Genomic DNA, 21,911 nt, shown 5'->3' with positions numbered 1-21,911 from the left:
TCTGTGAGAGGATTTGGTGTTTGGGTTGCATTTGCCATCAGGGTCAATAGGTCATCTGGGTTTTTAGTCTTGGTCTCAAGCTAGAGGGCCTGCTGCCATCATTTGCTTGTCTGCATCTGACACCCTATTCCCTATAAAGAGTGCCATTTCAGACGCAGACTGAACTAGGGACTTGCTCAATAACATACACCTTGTGTCCTCGTCTCCTCAAAACCCATTGGATGAGAAAGCCAGAGGTCCTTCTGACCTCGAACGGGAAGACGAGGAAAGCGGACGTGAGGCGTGTGCAATTGAGATCTTCCCATAGGGAAGTCTCCAGCCAGGTACAGACTGTGTCATATATAGCTGCTTCCTCATAGCGTTTTGATGCTGATCCAGGAGGCACATGTTCAAATGAAGGCCAGCCAGCTTCATCCTCGCTGTTTTGTTTTCTTTTTGTGTTATGAAGAGCCCTTGACCCTTATACACGAGTATAGTAAGGTATGTCATTCATCATGTAAACTCCTAAGTTTACCAGGCTGTGTGTCTGTTGTCTTGCAACACAAAATAAATGTCTTACGAAATGGCAGCCTATATACTGCATGACTTTTGACTACGGCTAGTGCCCTATATAGGGAATAGGGCGCCGTTTTGGATGCATTGCTCTGGTCAAATGTACACTATACACAAATTATACAGGGAATAAGGTGCCATTTCAGATATGCAATTTATTGTTCACAGAATGGTAGCATTATGCCAAAAGCATCACTAAGAGGATCATCCATTCCCTTTCTATAGAAACATCAACATTATGGTCCTAATAACAAGGCATGTATGGATGAAATGTTAGCCAATATTGGGAACTGATAGGGATAGTTTGAATAACAATAACGCAAATTGTACCAAACGTATTTGGGAATGAATTTATTCTGTTGTGTTCCTGTGCATCATTCACCATCACTGTAACAGTTTGCAGTTAACTGTCCAGAACAGTCTTAAAATTGGTTAACATGAGCTTATTGAAGACAATAGAATCTGACAAGCATTCCCTAACAAAAACACATACATGTAAAGTTGAAATGTAATATAAAAAGCTAACTCTGTGGAATGTACGTGATCCTTCCATTTCCTCCTATGCGCCAAAGTTATGTAGTGCCAATCTGAACATGTCGTTGGTGCAGATCCATTTGTTGTCCACGTTCTTCAGCAGGAAAGTTTGTTGAAATCCCATCACCTGGTCCGTGTCAGCCTTTTAAAGAAAAGAGAACAGATGAACATCATCCTCTACAAATATATTGCTCAAAAAAATAAAGGGAACACTTAACACAATGTAGCTCCAAGTCAATCACACTTCTGTGAAATCAAACTGTCCACTTAGGAAGCAACACTGATTGACAATACATTTCACATGCTGTTGTGCAAATGGAATAGACAACAGGTGGAAATTATAGACACCCCCAATAAAGGAGTGGTTCTGCAGGTGGTGACCACAAACCACTTCTCAGTTCCTATGTTTCCTGGCTGATGTTTTGGTCACTTTTGAATGCTGGCGGTGCTTTCACTCTAGTGGTAGCATGAGACGGAGTCTACAACCCACACAAGTGACTCAGGTAGTGCAGCTCATCCAGGATGGCACATCAATGCGAGCTGTGGCAAGAAGGTCTGCTGTGTCTGTCAGCGTAGTGTCCAGAGCATGGAGGCACTACCAGGAGACAGGCCAGTACATCAGGAGACGTGGAGGGGGCCGTAGGAGGGCAACAACCCAGCAGCAGGACCGCTACCTCCGCCTTTGTGCAAGGAGGAGCAGGAGGAGCACTGCCAGAGCCCTGCAAAATGACTTCCAGCAGGCCACAAATGTGCATGTGTCTGCTCAAACGGTCAGAAACAGACTCCATGAGGGTGGTATGAGGGCCCGACGTCCACAGGTGGGGGTTGTGCTTACAGCCCAACACCGTGCAGGACGTTTGGCATTTGCCAGAGAACACAAAGATTGGCAAATTCACCACTGGCGCCCTGTGCTCTTCACAGATGAAAGCAGGTTCACACTGAGCACGTGACAGACGTGACAGAGTCTGGAGACGCCGTGGAGAACGTTCTGCTGCCTGCAACATCCTCCAGCATGACCGGTTTGGCGGTGGGTCAGTCATGGTGTGGGGTGGCATTTCTTTGGGGGGGGCCGCACAGCCCTCCATGTGCTCGCCAAAGGTAGCCTGACTGCCATTAGGTACCGAGATGAGATCCTCAGACCCCTTGTGAGACCATATGCTGGTGCGGTTGGCCCTGGGTTCCTCCTAATGCAAGACAATGCTAGACCTCATGTGGCTGGAGTGTGTCAGCAGTTCCTGCAAGAGGAAGGCATTGATGCTATGGACTGGCCCGCCCGTTCCCCAGACCTGAATCCAATTGAGCACATCTGGGACATCATGTCTCGCTCCATCCACCAATGCCACGTTGCACCACAGACTGTCCAGGAGTTGGCGGATGCTTTAGTCCAGGTCTGGGAGGAGATCCCTCAGGAGACCATCCGCCACCTCATCAGGAGCATGCCCAGGCATTGTAGGGAGGTCATACAGGCACGTGGAGGCCACACACACTACTGAGCCTCATTTTGACTTGTTTTATGGACATTACATCAAAGTTGGATCAGCCTGTAGTGTGGTTTTCCACTTTAATTTTGGGTGAGACTCCAAATCTAGACCTCCATGGGTTGATAAATAATCAATGGAAATCCAATTTATGTGATTTTGTTGTCAGCACATTCAACTATGTAAAGAAAAAAGTATTTAATAAGATTATTTCATTCAGATCTAGGATGTGTTATTTTAGTGTTCCCTTTATTTTTTTGAGCAGTGTAGTTTACTCAACTACATTACATACAGTAGAAATTAACCATAACAGGCCCCATCGATTTGATTTATTTAAAGTTTATTATAGTTAAAGGGATACTTCGGGAATATGGCAATGAGGCCCTTTAGTTCCCCAGAGTCAGATTAACTTGTGGAAACCATTTTTATCTTTCTGCTAGCAGATACCATAGACTTCCAGTCATTTTACTAACGCTAGTTAGCAACTTCCTACATAGTGCACGCAGACAAAAATGGTATCCACAAATTCATCTGACTGTACGAATGTAAATAAACGGCTTCATTGCCAAAATCCCAAAGTATCCCTTTAAACTCAAGTATCTTCAGGTGCTATTGAAATTAAAACAGGAGTAGCTCCTTCCATGAAAAGCTCCCGCAATTCAACGTGCACCGTTTCAGCCCCAGCGTGCAGATAGCAATACCCAGTGGAACAGGTGTCACTGTGCTAGCTTAGCAGCTTAATTTCTTCCCTCAACTTGCCACTGACTTCATTTGAACTACGGTCCTCTGCCTCGCAAAAACAGTTAACACACGTGACCGCCAACTGTAAAAACGTATACACCAGCTCTGTCACTGAAAAGGATGCAAAATCACTGGCACCATCTTAAGCTGTGGTTGAGTTTCTGGTATGAACTCTTATGCCAGCGAGTCACAGAACGTGCGTCCACTACTTTTGAAACAACCTACCTTGAGCTGTCCCATCACCATGCTCATCACACAGCTGTCTGGTGTGGGCTGGTGGTCCTGTGCGGTGATGCTGTGCTGGATCGACTGGAACGGTAAACTCTGCAGTAAGGGAGACAACAAGGTCTATGTCTGTACCATGTGAAATAATTAAGTTATGCATTATAATTAGTTTGATGATGTGAAGCTTAAATGAAGATGTCACTTACAGTGATCTTCTCCATAATGGCTTTGTGCCCCTGGAAACCAACTCCTTCCCATGTTAAACATGACGCATCAGTCTGGAAACACACAGTCATTTAAGACAGTGAGCTCTCACTGAACTTATCAGTTACACACTGAACAACATGAGCAGGGGTGTATCCATTAGCTTTGCAACAGAAACCGTTTAGCATTTACTCTAGGTACCAAACGGGGAGGGACCTACCCGAATTTGTCCAATAGAAACTCTTGTTATCGTTGCAAAACATTTTCCGTTTGGAGGAAATGGTTACTATTGGAAAACGTTTACAACTGAATCTGACTAATGAACACACTAGGGGTCCATCTCAAAAGTGTTTCCTTGAGTCCTTGTTTCCTCTTCATCCATGCCACTTTATCAAAGCCGTTTGAAGGATAGACCTAGATCATCTCTCAGTTCCATTACATTACACAAGAGTCATTGGACGAAGTCACCTTCTATACGGGGGAGTTTTGTTAAGAGTCCAGACGCTGACGTCACTTGCAGTACAGTTTCGCAAGGATAAGTACCTTATAATTTTCAAAAAACAAAAATGTACACCTTGATAGGGTTATGTCCATGTTACTGCGCTTGTTTACAGAAAACTGACAGATGACAAGAGGTGACCACCTGTGCTACCTAGTATGCCACAAACACCTGTGTGTAAGTGTAACTCAGGAAGTGTAGCAGAACTGTAGTTTGGCCAGATGGAAGCAACCATAGCTGTATGGATCTGCAAAAAAAATGCTACAGTAATTGTATCTTTTATTTGAAGGATGCTCTCTTGATGAAAGATAACGGCCCTATGTTCATGTTTTGAAAAACTTATCACAAGCGATGATTGACATTTCTAAACGTTAAAACAGCGTAAACTGTAGGGAGAGGGCAGAATGCCTTCTAGAGTTTAAGAGCTATTTGGAGGGTAGTCCCAGGGGAGGATGCAAGGAATTGAGACTTGAGATTTACCCAAAGGTTTCCAGATGACAAAGTTGGTCCATGAAACACCATTAAACATCTCTAAATGTGTTGAAATGAAAATACTCACATAGAGGTCAGCAAGTTTGGTTCTATCAGAATCAAACTGTTGGTAATAATGTTGCACAAAGCCTGCACCTATCTGCTCCCACACCGGTTTGCTTGCCATGGTTCAACGTGCAGGTTGGAATCTGAAGAGGAAAACGCGCCATGAATATGAGGTAGTCAGCAGCACATCCTTTATTTTTTATACCTGGTGATGAGCACACCCCACGTGTTTCAGAATCACCCTGAATTATTGCAATTACAATCAATCAATGGAAGTTATGCACTTATCAAGAGAACATCAGCACGAGAATGGCTTCCTATATCTCGGAAATGTATAGGAAAAGCGCATTGGTCCAGTAACCAAAAGGTTGCTGGTTCAAATCCCCGAGCCGACTAGGTGAATAATCTGTCGATGTGCCCCTTGAGCAAGGCACTTAACCCTAATAGCACATATACGTAACTCTGGATAAGAGCGTCTGCTAAATGACTAAAATGGAAACGCTAGCTAGTTAGCTAGCAAGTTAACGTAGCTATATAGCTAGCTCGCTAAACTCATTTAAAGTCAGTACATCATTCCACTCAGAAAATGACAGCTAAACTTTCACTTTGCATTGCAAGTAATAATTTCCCTTTATAAGGTAAACGCGGTTATTCCTTAATGGTTGTTTAAAACTTAATATGAAACTTACCTTAATATGCAACTAGCTAGCAATCCAGTGTGGATGCACGCCTTTCCCGCTTCATCCGGAATACAGGTCGTGCTGTCATATACAGGACTAAACGACCAATAGAGGCGCGCCTAGGTTCGATTGACGGGTACCTAAGAGCGTGAATGCCCCCCGAAAGGGCGTTTTACTTCAGTGCAACCAACCTTGGTAATCAATTATTTTCAGCTCATTGATAATAAAATGTATATAAATATTAAATTAGTTGTGTTCAATATTATGTCAGTAAATGTGGACAATTGTGAGTTAATGGATATGACAATGTATACTTTTGTATAACAATAATTTGAAGTTATTTTCACAGATTTATGGAGCCAAAGTGAAAGTGACAAAATTGTGCATAACTGCTACCTCATATATTTTGATATCTGTAGTGACACTCAATAACATCTTTCCAGATGAGGGTTTACTGAAAGTCAATCAAGAACAAAGAAACCACTTTATTTGTAATTATTTGGTATGATGATCATTAGTGACAAAAGTAAAAAAATAATATACAATTATCACAAAAGAGTATGTTAAACAAATAAATGTTGCTTGGTGCAGTGTGTGGAGAATTACAAATAGCCAATTCCACTCCAGCATTAGGCCATACAATCAGGAAACAATAGCATTTTAAAAGATGTCTACAGACAGAATGTCACTAAAACTACCATATCATGTTAAGGTTTAGTCAAGCTTGAACATCATATACTTCAAATCATACTGTTGGTGAGAGTACAAGTGTGATGATTAATATAATTTTCCTGACAGCAATTCAATATGTGACCACACAATCAGAAATGGGGAAACACTTGGAGGAACTTGGAAAAACTGTCTTAAAAAATAAATCTTTAGATCAATAACATAATTTTCCTATTTCAGGTGTCCGCATAAATAAGAGTCTGATTTCTTCAGCGTCTTCACAGCCACTTGTGAGAGAGAAAGAGAGAGAGCCAACACTATATTGCTAGTTGAAGTTGTTGCACCTCAGATCCTCCAGTCCAGAGCACATTAGAATTATTGTCCCGATAGTCAGGTCCAGAGCCATATCCATCTCAATCTATGGCTCTGGTCCAGTTCAGACAGCCATGAAGACTGAAGTCCCCTGGCCTAGAGAAGGAGTTAGGCTGACCATTGCATGTGTGATGTGTGGGAGTTGCAGGCCTGTTTCAAGTTACCTTCTAAATGGCACCCTATATAGTGCACTATTGTTGACAAGAGCCCTATGGGACCTGGTCAATACTATAAAGGAATAGGGTGTCATTTCAGACAAACTTTCAGTGTCCTGGGTGTTTGGTGAAATAATCATCTGTTTTGAACACTGGGGGAAGCTCCTGATCATGCTGCTGATGCCTTCTGGGGCTGGCTGGTTTCTGCAAAGATAAATAATATGGTTCATAATTTATATCCACTGAGAGCAATGTATAGGCCATGAGACCTACCATTAAATACAAAATAAAAAAAACATTACTAAAGCAATAAAAATAAATGATGAATAGCAGATGATCATAGGGAGATATGAACCAGTATCTGTGTGTTAGGGACCTCTCCAATGCCCAGAAAGCTCCGGTTCAAACTCACATTCACCAGCTCTGCAAGCATTATAATGTCAAAATACATTCGTTGATCACCATATATGGAGTTTAGCTGAGCAACCAACTTCATGTACTCCAGTTACTGCCGGTATTTAAAAAAAAATGACAGGCAATCAAACAAAATGCCTCTTCGGCACCTTCAAAAGTTTGTCACGTGCGCGGAAAGAACAGGTGTAGACCTAACAGTGAAATGCTTACTTACAGGCCCTAACCAACAGTCCAAATTTTAAGTAAAAAAATTGGTATTAAGTGAACAATAGATAAGTAAAGAAATAAAAACAACCGTAAAAAGACAAAATAACAGTAGCGAGGCTGTAACAGTAGCGAGGCTGAAACAGTAGCGAGGCTATATACAATAGCGAGGCTATATACAGGCACCGGTTAGTCGGGCTAATAGAGGCAACACGTTCATGTAGGTATAGTTAAAGTGGCTATGCATATATGATAAACAGAGTAGCAGCAGTGTAAAAGAGGGGGTGGCGGGACACAATGTAGATAGTCCGGGTAGCCAATGTGCGGGGGGACCGGTTAGTCGGGCTAATTGAGGTAATAAACTCAGCAAAAAAAGAAACGTCACTTTTTCAGGACCCTGTCTTTCAAAGATAATTCGTAAAAATCCAAATAACTTCATAGATCTTCATTGTAAAAGGTTTAAACATTGTTTCCCATGCTTCCCACCTGTGGAACGATCATTAAGACACTAACAGCTTACAGACGGTAAGCAATTAAGGTCACAGTTATGAAAACTTAGGACACTAAAGAGGCCTTTCTACTGACTCTGAAAAAGACCAAAAGAAAGATGCCCAGGGTCCCTGCTCATCTACGTGAACATGACTTAGGCATGCTGCAAAGAGGCACGAGGACTGCAGTTGTGGCCAGGGCAATAAATTGCAATGTTTGTACTGTGAGACACCCAAGACAGCTCTACAGGGAGACAGGACGGACAGCTGATCGCCCTCACAGTGGTAGACCACATGTAACAACACCTGCACAGGATCAGTACATCCGAACATCACACCAGCGGGACAGGTACAGGATGGCAACAACAACAACTGCCAGAGTTACATTAGGAATGCACAATCCCTCCATCAGTGCTCAGACTGTCCGCAATAGGCTGAGAGAGGCTGGACTGAGGGCTTGTAGGCCTGTTGTAAGGCAGGTCCTCACCAGACATCACCGGCAACAACTTCGCCTATGGGCACAAAACCACAGACGCTGGACCAGACATGACTGAAAAAAAGTGCTCCTAACTGACGAGTCGCGGTTTTGTCTCACCAGGGGTGATGGTCGGATTCGCGTTTATCGTAAAAGGAATGAGCGTTACACCGAGGCCTGTACTCTGGAGCGGGATCGATTTGGAGGTGGAGGGTCCGTTATGGTCTGGGGCGGTGTGTCACAGCATCATCGGACTGAGCTTGTTGCCATTGCAGGCAATCTCAACGCTGTGCGTTACAGGGGAGACATCGTCCTCTCTCATGTGGTACCCTTCCTGCAGGCACATCCTGACAGGACTCTCCAGCATGACAATGCCACCAGCCATACTGCTCATTCTGTGTGTGATTTCCTGCAAGACAGGAATGTCAGTGTTCTGCCATGGCCAGCGAAGAGCCCGGATCTCAGTCCCATTGAGCACGTCTGGGACCTGTTGGATCGGAGGGTGAGGGTGAGGGCCATTTCCCCAAGAAATGTCCGGGAACTTGCAGGAGCCTTGGTGGAAGAGTGGGGTAACATCTCACAGCAAGAATTGGCAAATCTGGTGGAGTCCATGAGAAGGAGATGCACTGCAGTACTTAATGCAGCTGGTGGCCACACCAGATACTGACTGTTACTTTTGATTTTGACCCCCCTTTGTTCAGGGACACATTATTCAATTTGTTAGTCACATGTCTGTGGAACTTATTCAGTTTATGTCTCAGTTGTTGAAAGTTGTTATGTTCATACAAATATTTACACGTTAAGTTTGCTGAAAATTGACAGTGAGAGGACATTTCTTTTTTTGCTGAGTTCATGTACATGAATGTATAGTTAAAGTGACTAAGCATAGATGATAAACAAAGTAGCAGCAGCGTAAAAAAGGGGTTGGGGGGGACAATGCAAATAGTCCGGGTAGCCATTTCATTACCTGTTCAGGAGTCTTATGGCTTGGGGGTAAAAGCTGTTGAGAAGCCTTTTTGTTCTAGACTTGGTGCTCCGGTGCCACTTGCCATGCGGTAGCAGAGAGAACAGTCTATGACGGGGGTGGCTGGGGTCTTTGACAATATTTAGGGCCTTCCTCTGACACCGCCTGGTGTAGAGGTCCTGGATGGCAGGCAGCTTAGCCCCAGTGATGTACCGGGCCGTACACACTTCCCTCTGTAGTGCCTTGCGGTCGGAGGCCGAGCAGTTGCCATACCAGGCAGTGATGTAACCAGTCAGGATGCTCTCGATGGTGCAGCTGTAGAACCTTTTGAGGATCTGAGGACCCTTGCCAAATCTTTTTTAGTTTCCTGAGGGGGAATAGGCATTCTCGTGCCCTCTTCACGACTGTCTTGGTGTGTTTGGACCATGTTAGTTTCTTGGTGATGTGGACACCAAGGAACTTGAAGCTCTCAACCTTCTCCACTACAGCCTCGTCGATGAGAATGGGGGCGTGCTCGGTCCTCCTTTTCCTGTAGTCCACAATCATCTCCTTTGTCTTGATCGCGTTGAGGGATAGGTTGTTATTCTGGCACCACACGGCCTGGTCTCTGACCTCCTCCATATAGGCTGTCTCGTCGTTGTCGGTGATCAGGCCTACCACTGTTATGTCATCTGTTGTGCCAACTTAATGACAGTGTTGGAGTCGTGCCAGGCCACGCAGTCGTGGGTGAACAGGGAGTACAGGAGGGGACTGAGCACCCACCCTCAGGCCCCCGTGTTGAGAATCAGCGTGGCGGATGTGTTGTTACCTACCTTTACCACCTGGGGGCAGCCCATCAGGAAGTCCAGGATCCAGTTGCAGAGGGAGGTGTTTAGTCCCAGGATCCTTAGCTTAGTGATGAGATTTGAGGGCACTATGGTGTTGAACGCTGAGCTGTAGTCAATTAATAGCATTCTCACGTAGGTGTTTTTTTTGTCCAGGTGGGAAAGGGCAGTGTGAAGTGCAATAGAGATTGCATCATCTGTGGATCTGTTTGTGTGGTATGCAAATTGGAGTGGGTCTAGGGTTTCTGGGATAATGGTGTTAATGTGAGCCATTACCAGCCTTTCAAAGCACTTCATGACTACGGACGTGAAGGCAGATTACCTTAGTGTTCTTGGGCACAGGGACTATGGTGGTCTGCTGAAACATGTTGGTATTACAGACTCAATCAGGGACATGTTGAAAATGTCAACGAAGACACCTGCCAGTTGGTCAGCACATGCCCGGAGCGCACGTCCTGGTAATCCGTCTGGCCCCACAGCCTTGTGAATGTTGACCTGTGTAAAGGTCTTACTCACGTCGGCTACGGAGAGCGTGATCACACAGTCATCCGAAACAGCTAATGCTCTCATGCATGCCTCAGTGTTGCTTGCCTCGAAGCGAGCATAGAAGTGATTTAGTTCGTCTGGTAAGCTCATGTCACTGGGCAGCTCGCGGCTGTACTTCCCTTTGTAGTCTGGAATAGTTTGCAGGCCCTGCCACACAAGACAAGTGTCGGAGCCAGTGTAGTACAATTCAATCTTAGTCCTGTATTGGCGCTTTGCCTGTTTGATGGTTCGTCGGAGGGGATAGCAGGATTTCTTATAAGCTTCCGGGTTAGAGTCCCGCACCTTGAAAGCGGAGGTTCTACCCTTTAGCTCGATGCGAATGTTGCCTGTAATCCATGGCTTCTGGTTGGGGTATGTATGTATGGTCACTGTGGGGACGACGTCCTTGGTGCACTTATTGATAAAGCCAGTGACTGATGTGGTGTACTCCTCAATGCCATCTGCAGAATCCCGGAACATATTCCAGTCTGTGCTAGCAAAACAGTCCTGTAGTTTAGCATATGCTTCATCTGACCACTTTTTTATAGACCGAGTCACTGGTGCTTCCTGCTTTATTTTGTGCTTGTAAGCAGGAATCAGGAGGATAGAATTGTGGTTAGATTTGCCAAATGGAGGGTGAGCTTTGTATGCATCTCTGTGTGTGGAGTACAGGTGATCTAGAATTTGTTCCCTCTGGTTGCGCATTTAACATGCTGAAATGAGGTAAAGCTGATTTAAGTTTCCCTGCATTAAAGTCCCCGGCCACTAGGCGCGCCGCCTCTGGGTGAGTGGTTTCCTGTTTGCTTATTTCCTTATACAGCTGACTGAGTGCGGTCTTAGTGCCAGCATCTGTCTGTGGTGGTAAATAAACAGCCACGAAAAATATAGATGAAAACTCTCTAGGCAAGTAGTGTGGTCTGCAGCTTATCATGAGATACTCTTCTTCAGGCGAGCAAAATCTAGGGACTTCCTTAGATTTCGTGCACCAGCTGTTGTTTACAAATATGCAGACCACCCCCCTCGTCTTACCGGAATGTGCTGTTCTATATAGCCGGTGCAGCGTATATCCCGCAAGCTGAATATCCATGTCGTCATTCAGCCACGATTCGGTGAAACATGAGTTTTTGATGTCCGGTTGGTAGGATATTCGTGATCGTACCTCGTCTAATTTATTGTCCAATGATTGTACATTGGCAAGTAATACTGACGGTAAAGGTAGTCGGCGGATCCTTACGAGGCACCCCGCTCTGTGTCCTCTGTAGCTGCGTCTCCTTCTCTTGCCAATGACGGGGATTTTGGCCTTGTCGGGTGTCTGAAGTACATCCTGTGCGTCCTGCTTGTTGATGAATATCTTAATTTACTCCCGTTACGGCCGGTTGAGCTGTTGTATATTTACGACCTGTGTGTGGCAGTAATGAGTGGTTGGATGTGCCGAATAGGCATTTTTTCAGTTGCTTGTACATTTTTATTTAGACTTTTTTTGGATGTACATACCAGTCGTAACGGGATCAAATTAAGATAGTAGTTGTTCAGCGAAACTCCATATTTGGTGATCAACAAATGTATTTTGACATAACACTTGCAGAGCTGGTAAATGGGAGTTTGAATCTGAGCTTTCTGGACTTTAGAGAGGACTCTAACGCACAGATACTGGTTCAGGGGCAAAGGAGGTTGGTAGCACCATAATTTGGGAGGACTGGTTCGTGGTAATGGCTGGAACGGAATAGTGGAATGGTATCAAATACATGGTTTCCATGTGATTGATGCCATTCCCTTCACTCAGTTTCAGCCATTATTATGAGCCGCCCTCCCCTCAGCAGCCTCCTGTGTTCAGGGGAGACGATGATTAAGTATAGGAATACAGATTTCACACTTCAAATAGAAAATGCCTTAATTTTTGACTGAAATGCTGATTGATTGGTTGGTTGATTAAATCCTCACATTTAGAAAGCCTGGGACATTCATGGTGCGGAACATCTTTCTGAAGGCGCCCGGCAGGGTTCCTTGTTCCCTCTCTGCCTGAGTGACCTGGTCCTCCATGACATTCACGTTGGCACCTACAATCTTTACAAATGCCTAGACACAACACCAGGGAACAGGGTCAGATACAGTACTACCATATCAGTGTCCCAAATATAGTACATAGGGTGCCATTTGGTACACAGATCATGTCATGTCAATGACAACATCCTGGTCATTATCAATTACATGAATTAAATCACACTTACATCCAACTTGTCAATCTTTCTGTATATTTGTCTCATCTCTTCTGATTTTCTATGTATTTGAGGTAAGTTCTCGTTGACAATCTGTGATGTGTCATTGCGGATCTATAACCAGAGGAAGAAAAGTTATAAATGTCTCACCCACTTTCACAGATGAGGACATGAACAGCACATACAGGGTTAGGCAAAAATTACAAAATTCAATTACAAAATACCATAAAGATCAATGTGTCAAAAATAAACTACAACATACTTGTAATTTGAAATGTATTTCATTCAAATACATGTATTTTGTATTTTAAAATACAGAAATACATTTGCAAGTAGCTGGCCTGAACAGCAACAACATTCCCAGTAACGGTTACAGAAACATTAAATCAATTTTAATTGGTCACATACACACGGTTAAATGTTATTGCGAGTGTAGGGAAATGCTTGTAACTTTTTACTTGCTAGAACTGTGATATGTTGTTATTTATCTCCCGTAGTTGAATGCACTGACTAAGTCACTCTGGATAAGAGTGTCTGCTAAATGACAAATGTATATATGAAAATACCAAAATTAACTGCAAAGCACACTGGATACTATTGGCTCATTAGAATAATAATCAGCATGCTTTGCAATTGTACATTGTTAACTCTACAATTATATTTCGTTAATTTAGCAGATGCTCTTATCACACCATAGTGCCATCACACCAATGCAGGGTGAGAAGGGGCTACACAATTGTGAACCACTATAGAAATAAAATGGTATACCTAGAAAAGTATTATTGTATTGTGAAAATACAAATTACAGCTCTCGAAAGTATCTTCTTAAAAAAATCTATTGGCATGTAGTTCAACTCAGTGTAATACAAATTACAAATTGCACAGAAGTAATTGAAATGCATACTTCACATACATTTAACAGAAATACTGCACATCTCTTAACACGTACCATATCAAGCATTCCTACAAATTCATCCACCCTAGTCAGCATTTCCTCCAGACTTTTCTCCAAACACAGGATCTGGGGTATGGAAAGGACATGGTTATAACCACAGTCAAGTGACCTTTAACTTGGTTCACGCGTATCCAGTTATAGCTAGCATGTTGCTATATTGCAACTCAGCATAGATAGGATGCTGTATTTTACCTCTATCGGAAAGGTTGATCAATTCTAACCTCATCTCCAGCAGTAGCTCTGATGTAGGAGGAGTAACTGAGAGCAGTGTGTCTCAGGATCTCATCCTCCTGGTTGTGGTCTGGGTCGGGCTCTGCGGAGTTGAAGCTCGGACTCTGCGAGACTGCTGCGCCGAAGCTGGGGCTATGCGACACGGTGCCACTGCTTAGGGCCTCGCTCAACATGGATAAACTGCTCGCACTCTGCGACACGAAGCCACTGTCCCGACTCACCTCGGCACTGGACTCCTCCAGCGGGGAGAGAAAACCTACCCTATTTTCCATCCTAGGCTCCATCTCTGCCCAGTTTCCTGATGTCACCTTCTGCTACAATGTTATGATTGTCAGATGATTAAATCACGTAGTTGAAACTGTGGATGGCGGCTTACAAGGGTCAAGTAGAACTAAGCGAAAAGGCGCAATTTTAAAATCAGGGCCGTTTCTCCCTCAAATTGAATTATCAGTCTGATAATTGTTTCTAATGGAGATTTTGAGTTATCACACAGGAAACGTTCATTTTCTTTCTATATCAGTCACCTGCAACAATGTTCTACAATAAGAAAAACAGGAAAGCAAGTGCATTTGAAACCTTTATTTCCAAAAATTCTCTCCCCAAAAAATGACAAAACAGTAAGAAAATAAAATGAGCACAATATTCACAATACAATTCAAATTAATTGCATAAAGGGTTTGAATTTCAATTGTGGGAATTAGTTGAAGTGATACTTACAGTTTGCTACGTTGAAAGAGCAACTAGGTCTACTAAATAATGATTGAGCAATTACAGATCAAGCCCTAATATCCATTCAACTATTGTTTACATTTGAGTGCTCAGTACATATCTGGGCTAAAATGAATTAAAAAAGGCACCAAGTGTTTTACAAACCTTTTCTCCAATGTATGTGTGGAGAATGTATTGAAATATCTGTACATCATCATAACATAGAATAAAAACAGTCCAGTTTACATGACATGCAGAAATATTCCCAATCATAATTATCCTCGTACCATTATACCTAATGGAATCACTTGTTCATAGGTCATCGTCTTTCTTGTAAAAATCTATTATAAAATCCTTATGTACATTAAAAAGATAGTAAAAAATAGACATTATTCCAGAAAAAATCTAGACGTTTCTGTAATAAATATAAAACCTGTAATATTTCTTAGGTGTGAATATGTGGGCCCACACTGAGTCGATGGTACTACCAGGAGGGGGCAGTGACCAATACATTATAGCACTACTCAACAGGGTTAAACTGACTGTCCATAGTGAAGAAATGCAGGGAATAACCTCAATATGGTCAGAAGACCACATTGTCAAGGTAACCGGAGCAGCCTTTGGTGAGAGGAAAAGGAAAGAGCAACAAAAAAAAGTACATGTTTGTGAACCAAAATGGGGTGATAATCCTATATTAATCCTGGGAGTACTAACATGGCGATTTAAAGAGTTGAAACAAGACTGTTTAACAAAAAAAAAAAGTGCAAACCTTGACAGCTTAAAAGCTTTGAACTACAATGTGAATAATGGTGAGAAGAATCCCATACAAAAATCTAACCACAGATGGATGGCTTAGTGTCCCACATAATCCATATACTTCAAAGTCTACCATATCATGGATGGATGGATGGATGGATTGTGCTTGTAAATGAAAGTATAACTGGATCCGAACATGGATCTCAATGCGTGTGCCCAATAGTGTAGGAAAGTGAATGAGTGAGGTTAAGCAGACGCAAATTCAGGTGTTATCACCTTCACACTCCAGCATTCCTGCCTGGTGTAACAGGGTTCACATCCCCCTCCCTGGTGTAACAGGGTTCACATCCCCCTGCCTGGTGTAACAGGGTTCACATCCCCCTGCCTGGTGTAACAGGGTTCACATCCCCCTGCCTGGTGTAACAGGGTTCACATCCCCCTGCCTGGTGTAACAGGGTTCACATCCCCCTGCCTGCTGTAACTAACAGGGTTCACAGCTGAGCAGAGGTGTCTTGAGTAAACAGTAAAGATAAGAGTATTTTTTTTCCAAAGAGCATGTTGCATTCCTGGAGTCCATTTTAGGAGCTTCACAAACAGAACTGGTGGAGAAGAGGAAACAGGATATAGACTAGGCCCATATTCAGTGTAGGAAGTATTCCTTGATAGCGGTTCAAAACGTACCAGGTATAAATGACTGCTGGTAAGGGAAGTAAGAGTTTTAGTACATGTGATAATCCAATACTTCTCATTAAAGCTTAGAATAATTTATTGGAATAGATACAGATGATTGATGAGAATCTTCCAGTTAAAATACAGAGATCGAGAATCAGTACAGACAGGCAGCATTTTACAGACACATAATTGTTCTTAAAAACAAAAGCTCAGGGTTGGTCCCAAAAAGAAGATGGCAATTCAGATTAAAAGTGGTCACTAAAGGATAGCAGGTGAATCCCATCAAGACATTTAGAAGACATAGAAAACTTTCAAACAAACAATACAGAATAAACTTCTTGTTTCCTGGATTATTTGTCTTAGAAAAAATGTAAAGAAATTAGTAGGAGGTTTGAGGAACAATGTTCATTCTCATGGTGGATATACCGGGCATGGGATGCTCCAGCTCACATCCAAGTGTGTGTGTGTGTGTTATAAAAGTGTAGGCGTGTGTATTATAGGGTGATGACAGTGCCATCCTCTTCCACCCCTCCCCGGGGCAGGGCCAGGCTGTGTCGAGGGTCCGTCCTCATGGTGCTGAGGATTTTATGGAGGCTGCCGTTGCTCTCCCGGAGGGCTGGGTTGCTGCTGTGGTGCTGGGAATGGTGGTGCTGGAGGGTGTGGGGCTGGTACTGTGGGTGCTGGAGGTTCAGGTCCCTGTGCAGCATATAGCTGAGGCTGCCGTGGTGGGAGAGGCCGTTGAGGCTGGGCTGGGAGTGGAAGGAGGGTTGGGAGTGGAAGGAGGCGGTGGAAACCACAGAGAGAGGGCGGGTAGGGGGGCTGGGGTGTTCCACGGGTGCTGGGGGAGAGGCTTGGGTGTGGGAGCGTGACGTTGATGCCACAGACACCACTGATGTGTTGGAGCGCCGCGACGGCCGCTTGAGGCTGCTCTCGATGACGATGTCTGACTCCTCGTCGCTCTCCAGCTCGTCGGCATAGCCGTGGGCACCGGTCACCATGGCTGTGGTGGACAGGCTGGGGTAGCCGGTGGAACCGCTGCTGTCTGACGACTGACCGGAGCTGCCGGAGATCCGGCTGGCTCGCACCACGTTGTTCCGCTGGTTCACTGGCTTCACTGTGACAATCAGGTTGTGGCTGTTGGCAATCATCATGTCAGTCACCTGGTCCAGTGTCTTCCCAGTAACCTCGATGCCGTTGACCTCCAGGACCTCGTCGTTAACAGCCAGCAGGCCTGTGCTCTCAGCCAGGCCGCCAGGCACCATGCGGGAGATGAAGATCCCAGGAACCTTCTCCAGGCCATGGGGTGTCACCCGTACGCTGGTCCCATCCCGGATGTAGAACCCCAGGGGTTTGTCGGAGCCGTGACGGTAGAGACGAACGCGGCGGTGGGACTCCGGCAAGATGTCCACATCGATGATGGAGGAGACTGGCCGGAAGTCCTGCGGCATTCCGATGCGGATGTGAGGTCGCTTCCTGTTGACGTCGTTCCTCAGCGCCACCACAGCCTTCTTCTTCCGGGTCAGAGAGTGGGTCCCGTAGCTGCTGTAGTCGACCTCCTCTGAAACACATAACATGAGAAATAGAACTGGTTAGAACCTTTTCTGAAACCCAGAACAGAACTGCTAAGAACTGAAACACAGAATATAACTGATTAGAACTGAAATACAGAACTGCTAAGAACTGAAACACAGAACAGGAGAAACAGAACTGCTTAGAATCTCCTCTAAAACACAGAAAATATAGAACCCATTAAGACCTCCTCTGGAAGACAGGAGAAAACTGCTCAGAACCTTGTCTGAAACACAGAACAGAACTGCTTAGCTCTCAGGAACACTACATTTAACTGGAAGCATATGAGCCTCAAATGGTGAGCAGATGTTGCCTTTGAAAGAACACATCATACATAAGGTTTTATTTGCAGCAAGACATTTATGCAGCTCTCATTACCATACACATAAACAGGCCTTACTTCAACCTCCTCTAACTCTACCCCTGGGTAAAACAAGTTTACCAGTCCCACTCTAAAGAAACACCCACACAAGGAGTTGAAGACAATGGGAAGTTTCTCATTAAAACCCTTCAGTTTGTTTAGGGTGAAATCCTTTCCCTCCACTCCAGAACAAAGATTTAACTGGGCTGAACTTGTAGCTGAACCTGTTGCACTCTGGGCCATAGAGAAAGCCTGATTGGTGCTGTGCTGGTCTGGTGTAGCTCTGCAGTCAGTGGGGTGGAACACAGAGCCATAGGAGGAACAATTGTAATCAAACCAAACACCAAGATGGGATTACAGTTGGAATACCAATCATTCTGAGCTTCAGTTGTACACAACACAGTCTGCAAGCAAGTGTGATAATGCAAAACAATAAAAAAATATTTCAAAAAATAAAAATGTATTTAAACCAACCCAATATGTCAAGGCTGTATTCCGTATACCGGGGTATTTGGTTTTTCAATAACGTTGAAACTATTTAAAGTTTTTCAATAAATGTCAATATTCATAGCTGCTTTTTAAGTTAATACCTGCAGTCAACTTGTGCAATACATTCAGAAATCCTTTCACCCATCACATTATTTTACATTAGGAAGCTTACAGTAGTTCCCAAGAACAGTTGCGCCAGTCACGTGTTTGTTTGTAAATAGCACAATGGGAGAAAGTGGGAGCTGTTGTGCGGCGCACGAGGTGATGAATTTACACGTGTATGCAATTCACTACCTAATGTTTGGTATGAGACATCTTATAAAATGACCTTCTGACATGTTGGAGCAGTCAAAGAGCTCTGGATGAGTTCTGAACAGCTGCCATATTTTCCTTGTGCTTCCTACTAGTGTTTTTTCCCCTCCTCCGTTCTCCCCTCTGCTCCTTCCTTCAAAAAAGCATGCATCACAACTTTGTTCATTTGCACAATCTCTCGTTTGCTTTCGCTTTTAAAAATGTCCACACCCACCGAAAATTACATTTGGTAGCTATTAGCTATGCTTCAATAACTTAACGAGCTGGATTTTCATTTAGTTTGTTCCTTTTCGCTCGTTAGCATATAGCTAATAATGTGATTTCGCTATTACTTGTACTACATTTTGTTAGCATTCTGGTAATGTACGGCCAACGTTTTTTGCTGTTGCGTTTTTAGCGCCCCTTGTGGGTTAAGACGGTAATACCAGAAATCCCAGTATGGCAGAAGAACGGTATGACTATGAAAATCTGGATACCGCCCAAGCCGAAATAGGTCACCACTTTTCTCAGACCATGCATTCACAAAGACAGGAAGAGACAGAGAGAGATGGAGATAGATACAGTATGATAGTGAGAGGACTGCTCAGGCATAATAAACTCATCCTGTGACCTTCCTTTCAGGACATGTCTGTTGTGTGTTGAGCCACAGCCAGGGATGAAGTTTGTCTGTACAGTGTGAAGCACCGTGCTGCAGGAACAGGAAGCCCTACTGGGACAGACACACACTTCCATGGCACAATGGGCCACGAGTCATAGTCCCTACTGGGGTGGACACCTGCCTGGGAACTCGGTGTGTGTGTGTAACAATATAGCATATGGATGTGGGATAACCATATAGTCACATGGTATGGATGTGTTCCCTCTGCCACTTCCTATGCTAAAGTATTTGTTTTGGCCAATTCTCTCTGTGCTAATAGTTTCAGTGGGAATGTGTAGCAGCACCGCGGTGGGAGTGTTTTATGCACTACTGTACTGAACCATAACTCCCAGGCAGACTCTGTTGACTAAATGACTTTCCCCACTAATGAAGGAATCTAATGACAGGACACAACACGCCGTTTTAATAATGCTGTTCTGAAAGCAAACTGCTGCACTCCTTGCTACAGATACAGATGGCCACAGCTATCGAAGGTACGGAACCACAAGCCACAGAACTCCGTCTGGCCAGCTCTACTGTTGATTTTCACATAGAACCCACCCTGCCAGCCCCAGCCCTGCACAACCAGTCAGAGAGGCTGAAAAATACCTGTAGACACCTGTTCCTGTTTCACTGCTGCTTTCAACTGTTGTATTTATGAATGCTTCCCAAAGCTTCTGAATATCAAAGTATGGTGCAGAAGTTATTGTTAGTTGTGGGTCGAGGTAGCAGGGAGCGTGATCATTTAGATTGAAGCCAGACAGGATTTTATTATGGGGAGGAATGTATGCCACAAGTGCAAGTCTGCTGATGGGAAACACATTGAGGCTGCACTGAGCCATCTCATTACCAAGGTGGACTGGTCTACCAACATGTCCCTTCCATCCCAAAATCATTGGCACACCTCGCCCCTGGGCAGGCCTGTGTCCCAGGCATACCTCATGCGACACGCTCTGATGGAACTACATTCCCCCGGTAAGGAAACCCCTTGACCCAGACCGCCCCAGGATCCAATATTCCTAAAAAGAGAGACCTATTCCCAATAACAAGAGAAGTTGGCAGCAGATCTAATGGGATCTGAGTCCTGGCACTAGAACCAGGATTTATCTGAGGACGTTATTCTGTCAGCTTGCCTCCTGGCTGGCTGGCCCGCCCCACAACCAGCCGGCTGGAGTTTCCATCCCAGGACTGCATGCCGTGGTAGAGGCCAGTTTGGACCAGACAACACCTGACCAGACCAGCGACTGCCTGTTGTGCCAAGAGTGGATCAAAACAGGATTCTTTCCCCTTGACTAGGCCCAGTACTGTCTGACTGGCATAGAGAGAGACAGGCAGAGGATGCTGGGCTTGTGGTCTCAGTCTGTTTCATCTGCCCAACGTGCCCAGTCACGCAGGCTGCCGTAACAACTCCTGACAAGAATAATCCCGCTGCACTGATGCATGATGGGAAAGCAAACGTGAACTCATTGATCAAAGGTTCGCCGGTCGTTACCAGACATCAGAACTAACTGACTCCCAATGTCCTTTCCGAACTAACAGAACATTGAGGGTCAAGAAAGAGTTTATGAACATTCTGTGAGTGAGTGAGTGAGTGAGTGAGTGAGTGAGTGAGTGAGTGAGTGAGAGAGAGAGAGATAGAGAGAGAGAAGGAAAAGGGTGGCGTCTCACCAAGTTCCAGGACGGATGAACAGACTGCTGACTAGAATGGAAAGACAATTCATTCAAACCCAAATACTTGGAGGGTAAGATGGAAGGAGAATTAGCCCAGTAATGTGATCGCTGCAGCCCTGTTGGATGAAATCGAATGATCAGAGCATGATGATGTGGCTTCTAGAGCGTCAGGGTAAAAGGAATTTAGAAAAAGTCAATGCTTCTAGAGTCAATAAACTTCAGCTCGATGTTGACCGACGCACCACAAAACATTTACTAATGGTACTAATGCTGAGTCAAGAGAATACAGCTGAATAGCTGGGCATGAAACTGAAAACACTGACACGAACCCAATAAACTTGAACATCTTCCTCATGAAAACTAGTCTGAAAATGAACTGGGAGGCATCTGAATTGGCATCCACATAGTTCACTACTTTTGACCAGAGCCTATGTAGGGAATAGGGTGCCATTTCAGATGGAGTCACAGTGAATGAAGTGCTAAGGTACAAAAAAATAACAGCCTCAACGAAGCCATGTGATGCTGGCCAGTCACCTGACTTGGCTCTCCCATCCCAGTACAGGTCAGGGTTTAGAGGTGAAAAGTAAAGTGCCTACATTCCTCTGTGTGTAAGAGGGCCGAGAAGGCCCTCCACCCACGATCTGGTCAGACTGCAGGCTGGCTCTGTGGAGTTTCACCAGTCAGGAATGTGACACCTGATGGATATAGAGATATCTCTGGACAGGTTTAACTTAACTCAGTGTCTGTCAGCTAGTCCTAAACCTCCATCCTCTCTATAGGGTGGGCTGAATCCC

At 44.4% G+C, this 21,911-nt stretch overlaps 3 protein-coding genes across 3 annotated transcripts in view; all 3 read right to left on the bottom strand.

Annotated features, from left to right (window-relative positions):
- Positions 1–888: 888 nt before the first annotated feature.
- Positions 889–5,593, bottom strand: LOC106570230 (nuclear transport factor 2). Its single transcript, XM_014142329.3, has 5 exons — positions 5,460–5,593; positions 4,793–4,913; positions 3,737–3,808; positions 3,531–3,629; positions 889–1,228 (listed from the first exon to the last, which is right to left on the bottom strand). Exons 2-5 carry the CDS (start codon positions 4,889–4,891, stop codon positions 1,112–1,114), a joined length of 387 nt encoding a protein of 128 aa, XP_013997804.1. The 5' UTR covers positions 4,892–4,913; positions 5,460–5,593; the 3' UTR covers positions 889–1,111.
- A 778-nt stretch (positions 5,594–6,371) lies between these two features.
- Positions 6,372–14,310, bottom strand: LOC106570231 (biogenesis of lysosome-related organelles complex 1 subunit 4). The gene is made up of 5 exons (XM_014142330.3): positions 13,933–14,310; positions 13,706–13,777; positions 12,769–12,870; positions 12,482–12,616; positions 6,372–6,850 (listed from the first exon to the last, which is right to left on the bottom strand). The coding sequence occupies exons 1-5, from the start codon at positions 14,224–14,226 to the stop codon at positions 6,755–6,757; spliced, it is 699 nt and encodes a 232-aa protein (XP_013997805.1). The 5' UTR covers positions 14,227–14,310; the 3' UTR covers positions 6,372–6,754.
- A 196-nt stretch (positions 14,311–14,506) lies between these two features.
- The window catches only part of LOC106570232 (partitioning defective 6 homolog gamma), a 42,876-nt gene continuing 35,471 nt past the window's right edge, over positions 14,507–21,911 (bottom strand). The window contains exon 3 of the mRNA XM_014142331.3: positions 14,507–17,636. Coding sequence (XP_013997806.1) covers positions 16,573–17,636 — 1,064 coding nt within the window. The 3' untranslated portion in view covers positions 14,507–16,572. The remainder of the gene's footprint in view (positions 17,637–21,911) is intronic.

This window comes from Salmo salar, chromosome 14 (genome assembly GCF_965601325.2).
Source record: "Salmo salar chromosome 14, fSalSal1, whole genome shotgun sequence".
NCBI lineage: Eukaryota > Metazoa > Chordata > Actinopteri > Salmoniformes > Salmonidae > Salmo > Salmo salar.
The sequence above is the reverse complement of the archived record's forward strand: the minus strand, read 5'-3'. Positions and strand labels throughout refer to the sequence as shown.